This window comes from Eutrema salsugineum, unplaced genomic scaffold (assembly GCF_000478725.1).
Source record: "Eutrema salsugineum unplaced genomic scaffold, Eutsalg1_0 scaffold_2, whole genome shotgun sequence".
NCBI lineage: Eukaryota > Viridiplantae > Streptophyta > Magnoliopsida > Brassicales > Brassicaceae > Eutrema > Eutrema salsugineum.
The window spans coordinates 2,459,626-2,466,557 of NW_006256829.1; the positions used below are offsets into that span (position 1 = coordinate 2,459,626).

The 6,932-nt window shown below is 41.2% G+C and overlaps 3 protein-coding genes across 3 annotated transcripts; 1 reads left to right on the forward strand and 2 right to left on the reverse strand.

Annotated features, from left to right (window-relative positions):
• The first annotated feature begins 76 nt into the window (after window positions 1-76).
• LOC18018612 (probable xyloglucan 6-xylosyltransferase 3) lies at window positions 77-1,821 on the forward strand. The gene has a single exon (XM_006399190.2). It carries the CDS (start codon window positions 205-207, stop codon window positions 1,567-1,569), a length of 1,365 nt encoding a protein of 454 aa, XP_006399253.1. The 5' UTR covers window positions 77-204; the 3' UTR covers window positions 1,570-1,821.
• A 22-nt stretch (window positions 1,822-1,843) lies between these two features.
• LOC18016623 lies at window positions 1,844-2,971 on the reverse strand. The gene is made up of 2 exons (XM_006399191.2): window positions 2,191-2,971; window positions 1,844-2,056 (listed from the first exon to the last, which is right to left on the reverse strand). Exons 1-2 carry the CDS (start codon window positions 2,887-2,889, stop codon window positions 1,973-1,975), a joined length of 783 nt encoding a protein of 260 aa, XP_006399254.1. The 5' UTR covers window positions 2,890-2,971; the 3' UTR covers window positions 1,844-1,972.
• A 379-nt stretch (window positions 2,972-3,350) lies between these two features.
• Window positions 3,351-6,926, reverse strand: LOC18016624 (formin-like protein 20). The gene is made up of 14 exons (XM_006399192.2): window positions 6,555-6,926; window positions 6,308-6,428; window positions 5,977-6,048; window positions 5,780-5,878; window positions 5,588-5,629; window positions 5,395-5,475; window positions 5,222-5,272; window positions 5,050-5,131; window positions 4,787-4,881; window positions 4,602-4,673; window positions 4,409-4,525; window positions 4,223-4,291; window positions 4,057-4,123; window positions 3,351-3,952 (listed from the first exon to the last, which is right to left on the reverse strand). The coding sequence occupies exons 1-14, from the start codon at window positions 6,893-6,895 to the stop codon at window positions 3,795-3,797; spliced, it is 1,467 nt and encodes a 488-aa protein (XP_006399255.2). The 5' UTR covers window positions 6,896-6,926; the 3' UTR covers window positions 3,351-3,794.
• Window positions 6,927-6,932: the final 6 nt, after the last annotated feature.

A 6,932-nucleotide genomic window follows, 5' to 3' on the forward strand; every position in this document is an offset into this window, starting at 1 on the left:
AATTAATACATGAATCTTGATGGTCCGCATCGATCTCAATCTTTGGCTAAAGCTAAAGCTATTGATTGTCCGCTTCCCTCTCTTTCTCTCTTCCTCCCCTCTCTGGCACAGACAAGACAAGTAGACAAGACAAAAACAATGTCTCTTTGATCAAAGTGTTTTGCGGATTGCTTCGCCGTTTTCCACCTTCACACGTGTGAAAAGATGGGTAAGGAGGACGGATTCAAGACTCAGAAGCGCGTCTCGACCGCTTCCGCCGCCGGCGTTCTTCCGACGACGATGGCGAGTAGCGGAGGAAGGAGACAACCACGTGGTAGACAGATCCAGAAGACGTTCAACAACGTGAAGATGACTATCCTCTGCGGCTTCGTCACCATACTCGTCCTCCGTGGCACAATCGGCGTTAACCTCAGAGCCTCCGACGCCGACACCGTTAACCAGAACTTAATCGAAGAGACTAACCGTCTTCTAGCCGAGATCCGATCCGATTCGGATCCTACCGACCCGAACGAGCCTCCTGATTCGGATCTTGAGCTCAACATGACGTACACTCTCGGACCCAAGATCACTAACTGGGACCAACAACGTGAAATGTGGTTAACGCAGAACCCAGATTTTCCCAGTTTCGTCAATGGGAAAGCTAGAGTTTTGCTTCTAACAGGTTCGCCTCCGAAACCTTGTGACAATCCAATTGGTGATCATTACCTATTGAAATCGGTGAAGAACAAGATTGACTATTGTAGGATTCACGGGATCGAGATTGTGTATAACATGGCTCATTTGGACAAGGAGCTTGCTGGGTATTGGGCTAAGCTCCCAATGCTCAGGAGATTGATGTTGTCTCACCCTGAAATCGAGTGGATTTGGTGGATGGACAGTGATGCTTTGTTCACAGACATGGTGTTCGAGATTCCTCTGTCTAAGTACGAGAATCATAACTTGGTTATTCACGGGTACCCGGATTTGCTGTTCGAGCAGAAGTCTTGGATTGCTTTGAACACTGGTAGCTTCTTGTTTAGGAACTGTCAATGGTCTTTGGATCTGTTGGATGCTTGGGCTCCAATGGGACCAAAAGGACCGATCAGGGAAGAAGCCGGGAAGATTCTCACTGCGAATCTCAAGGGAAGACCGGCGTTTGAAGCTGACGATCAGTCTGCATTGATCTATCTGCTGCTTTCACAGAAGGAAAAGTGGATGGAGAAAGTCTATGTGGAGAATCAGTACTATCTTCATGGGTTTTGGGAAGGATTAGTGGACAAGTACGAGGAGATGATAGACAAGTACCATCCGGGATTGGGAGATGAAAGATGGCCCTTTGTTACTCACTTTGTCGGATGCAAACCGTGTGGGAGTTATGCGGATTACGCAGTTGAACGTTGCTTGAAGAGTATGGAGAGAGCATACAACTTTGCGGATAATCAAGTGCTCAGGCTTTATGGATTTGGTCACAGGGGATTGTTAAGCCCTAAGATCAAGAGGATCAGGAACGAGACAACATTTCCATTGAAATATGTAAACAGGTTTGATATTCGGAGAACAACACCGATCAAAGTTGAAGCCCGGAGCTAGCAGCCGATTAGGTCAAGCACAATCGGTTACTTAGCTGAACAAAAATCTTCATATGATGATTATAGCTCCACAATTGTTTCAAAGCTCGGTTCTTTATCTTTTTGTTTCCGTCTCATTATAAGTCGATGGATTCTTTTGCTAAACTTGAACAAAGGATGAAAAGTATCAGTTTGTTCAAAAACCTTACTTTGCAAATATCTGCTTTTACAGTGTTTAATGTCGAAGAACCCTTAGCTCATGGAGTGATTCTGGACTCGTAGGATTTTGGTTAGAATTGGGAAAAGTTTACTTGTTTCCTCAATTCGAGAAATTTGAAATGTAAGAATTTTACATGACTTGCAAAAGAATATAAACAAGAAACAAAAGAATCAGTAAAGCTAAAGAGTATGAATTTTGTGATGAATCATCTTCTTGATACGATGTCCTTGTGGTGTTTTACCAGTAACTCGTTCATTTGAGCAATCTGTTGCAAAAGCTGAACTATTTTCTGTGCAAAACGAGAAAACAAGAGATGTAAGTAACCATGTCAAGGTAAATATTCATATGAGTCTCTTAGACATTTCATCGAACACTTTGTATACAAAACACACAAAAAAAAAAAAATGGAATCCGACTTAATACCTCGTCTCTCTCTTTGATCGCATCTTGAAGACGACCTGTTGTTTCTACTTTGACACGTCTCCGACGAGCTCGTACACGCATCCACCACCAAATCGCAAAGGCAAGGACTGGATAAAGTGATCGGAGAGTCGTTGAGAACCAGGTCACTAAATTCTTCAACTTAGAGTATACACGTACGAGAAGAAGCTCCCACCAAACTTGGGAAACATCAGCTTCACGGTACAACGGTTCCCACGGAGATTTCTTCACGTCTGAATCGGACGGTGGAGATTTGCCGCATTGTTCAGAAGGCGATCGCGGAGATTCCCGGTCAAATTGGCATACCGTCAATAGCGAATGTCCATCTGAATCTGACGGTGGAGATTCGCCGCCTAGTGACGGCGGAGATTTGCCTTCAGTTTCCGATGGAGACTTCGGGTCTAATTGTCCGTCTGAATCAGACGGAAACAGGGAAAAAGACGAAAATGAACCAGAGCGTCTCGACGAAGATGAAAGGGAGGACTCCGACGGCGATTCGAGGTACCTATCGACTCCATAGATGGAAGACACGACCTGGAGATTCTCGTGGTTAATCGGCGGGAAAACAATAAGATCGTTCTTGGCGAAAATTGGCGATTCTCTGATGACAACCATTGACGAACTGGGATCCAAGGACCCAATCAGCTGTTGTTCACAGTATACAAGGTCATCTTCGGCCATTTTAAGTTGGGTTCGCGGAGAATTTGAGTCACTATTCTAGGGTTAGTTTCTGAGAAAGGAAGAGTGGAAGAAGAAGAAGAAGACATTGGGGATGGATCCAAGAAAACGAAATTTGTTGCGTTTGTTTTAGTTTTCATTTATTTGTTTTAGAAAATTTGGTCATCACCTTCACACGTGCCGTCTTATTTTCTTCCTCGCGCATAACACTGCTTTTATGTTTGTTTTTTTTCTTTTTTTGTGCTAAATACTGTGAAATTTTGTTTTTATCATTCAGAAAAACTTAATTCGAAAAACAAAAGTAGTAATAGGCAATGACAACTAAGTTAGATAACAGACAGTTCTTGATTTTCCGATGATTACTACTGAAAAAAAAAACAAAAATTAGTCAGATATCATCATCTCGTGTTGATAACCATGGCGTTTCTTACAGGTACTTGGGAAAAACGAATCGGAAATTCGTCTGAATCCTAAAAAGAAACATTAATATTGTGGAACGATACAAAGTTACACACTATATGGACAAAATGCTCTACATTTCTCTCTCTTTCTCTCTACACCTGAAACCTATACAACATTTCAATCTATCAAAAATTCCTCTAATCAGGGAAAAAGAAGAAACATGAAAGAATCCTAATTTACAAGTTAGAATGAATCAGTGTGGAGTCAGTCATGTAAACGTACGTGATTGGAGAAAAGATCTGTCTCTTATCTTTTGATGGTTCCTCCTCGATAGCCCTCCCAGGCTAATCGATCCCATTAGGACCCGAGCCTGTAGTGTACCGCCCTGTGCCGCTTTGCGGATAATGCTACTTGAACAGCACCGTCTCCGCTGGCATACCAAAACCACATTGGTTCGCTTGAGAGATTAAGGCGGATTTTGGCAACATATTGTTTAAGGCTTTGGGTCAGCTATCATCAACTGCTTTTTTTGTGAGACTGACTCCTTTCGCCTTCTCCATTTCCGCTTCCTTTGCGGCTTTCTTCTTCTCCAACTCCGCTTGCTTGATATTCTCTTCGTGTGCTTTCTTAAACAACCTTATAAAATTCAAGAGGGTCGCAGTAACTGCAGCAATTGATCACCCGGTATTGTTATTAGATATGTTATAACAATGAACGACTTTCTAATGTATTGAACAAAATAATGAAGTTTATCTTTCCGCGGCAAACCTTGTTCAAATGGACAACGTTTGGGATCCTCGCCAAAATAGTACGCTAGTGCATCAGCATTATTTCCCTGTCCATCATTAAAAAGAGAAAGAAAAAAATACCATTTTAGGATCAAACACATGTTAAACGTAAGGAGCTTGAAATCTAGTAGAGTTTGAAAAATTACCACGACACTGTAAAGACTCGATACAGTTGCCACTTCAGTCTCAGCAATGGATATGAAGTCCTTCAATGTCTGTTACCAAAAACAAAAAAATACTAGGCTTTAGGATCGGGAGGTAGTGATGTCTAAAAAAAATTAGGCTTTATCAAATTCACCATTGATAAAAAATGCATAAAAAAATCAACATACTTTACGGAAAATATCAGAAACAGGACCATCACTTTCGGATGCAGTGAGCTCCTGGTTCAGTTTTTCCAATCCTTTGATTATAGCTTGCATTTCTTCAGCCAGTGACTTCAATTGTATCTGAATTGACAGGAAAATTAATTGATGGAGAAAATACAAGTAATGAATAAAGGACAGAAAAGGCACAAACGCAAACCTTTGACGCTGATTCAAGACTTTCAAGATCCTTGTGGAAGTCCAGTAGAACCGATGCCTTGGAAGCAAGGACCTGGAGAAACGAAAGAAGAGAATTTCAGGATTATGTATCCCTCCTGATCCAGACCGTTTTCTAAACCAACTTTTGACAGAGCCTAGAGGCTGTTTTTTGCAATTGTAGGTTACCTTGCAAAGATAATGCATGAGAGTCATCTTGCTGTTAGCAGCACGTGTATCGCTTAATTTTAATAAACTGTCCAACTTGAATCCCACTGCAGCGCCTGCAGAAACAAGAACAAGGTTCTTATCAACCTACAAAGGATTTGTGTTCAGACAAAACAAAGGCGCCATTCTTGGATCAAGCCAAAATTGAGCAGAGAAATTTTATTGTGTTGCGTAAGGAAAAGTTTCAAGAAAAAAATGTCGAACAAGAATAATATTATACTTACCCCTCGCAGTTCCTTGGTTCAATGTATTCCCCAGGTAAAGAATCTTTTTCATGATTTCTTTGAGCTTTTGTGAACTACGGACCTGATAAACAACCAACGAGGAGAAAATGTGTAAGAAAGAGAAATTAAAACGGACTACACAAAATTAAAGTAAAATTTGCAAGTATCTAACCTCCTCACACGCAGAATTTACCGCATTTAAACTTTTTTTGAATTCTGTTATCTGCACAGTAATCATCATTAACAAAAGGACCATGGATCTACTGTTACTTAGACACTGATGAAACCAAAACTTTTTCCTCCAAAGAATCAGATAAATAGAAAATTACAGTAATACCACCGGACCTGAGTGCCGAATTGAATCTTGAAGGAAAATACTCTCAGTTTCGATTCTACTCGTGGCACCTTCATTAGCTCTAGGAAGTACTGAGGTAAAAAAATAGATGAGGAAAAAGCATTAAATAAGCAAATATTTAAACTATTTAATAGTAAGAACCAAAAACAGTGTGAGATTAGTAATCTCAAGACTTAAACAGACCTGCTCACACTTTCCCAAGGTCGCCTTGTCACCAGTGTAGTTCTACAGAAAACCAGTCAATTACAACCAAGAACAAGGATTCGTGTCAATAAAAAAGTGAATAGTAGTAACCAAGAGAAATGACTTATTTCACAAAAGACATCCAAATAAAAGAGACAAGTACATAAGGCTACTCAAAAGAAAAGAGTTAACCTTAAGAAGTTCCATCTCTTCCTTGGTTGGACAGAACTTTATAAGATTCTCTATTTGATCAATATCTAGTACAGTGTCATCCATTGCCAGAACTGCAGCCTAGACGATGCAAAGAAAATTGCAAACAATTATCATTGAGCTATAAGATATTAACTAGTAATGACTTGTACTCAAGTAAAGTAGATTTTGAAGCTTACCATCATATCAGGCAGCGGCATCTTTACTTTCGTAAGCATAATTTCCGTGTTATTGGCTCTCCTAAGGTCGATCTGGAAAACCATAAGAAAAACATTACATCAAACAGTGTGAAATATTTGATCACGAAAGCGAACAGACATGCAATAAGCTTATAGAGATCCTCTTAGTACAATTTTTTATATCTTTTACAGAGATGCGTGTAGTACTCAGATTCCACGCAAATCACAGCATGTTGTCACTTGTTTATAACTATATGACCAAAGTCTCCACCAGAAAAGACCAAGTTAGAATATCTGGCAATAATCAAGTCTTTAGAATATTTCACATTACCAGTTGAACTTTTTCAGGCTTTGCCCCAACCGATTTTCTTCGGCCTCCAGATTTATCTACCGGTTTTTGCACTGTAGCAGAGAAAAGGGTCTCTATTTCTGATACATCAAATTCTGGTGCACTAGCAGGGAACAAAAAAAATGATGATTAATTGCAAACCAATAGTCAATAAACCCCAATAACTTAGAATTTGTTTTCCTGGAAACATAAAAGAAAGAGGACTGCAAAGATAAAGTTAGACCAATACGTTTGTCCTTCTCCATGTCTCTGTAACTCGTCCCATAAGCTTCCCTGCAATGCCCTTGTTACTTTAACCCAGTGTAAAGGCTTCAGAGAAGACTTTTTCTGAGCTGAAGACCCCAAACCTGGACGTGGAAGACCACGCCCTCTTCCTGCACCCTTAAGATCAGGTGGTCCACCACCGGGAGGTCTTGGTCCAGGAGGCGGAGGAGGTCCACCACCTGGAGGTCTTGGTCCAGGAGGCGGAGGTGGACCAGGAGCACGACCACCAGGAGGTGGTGGAGGTGGCGGTCCCCCAGGACCTCTACTACCAGGAGGCGGAGGTGGCGGTGGTGCTCCTCCACGCATTGGAGGAGGTGGTGGCGGTGGTGCTCCTCCACGCATC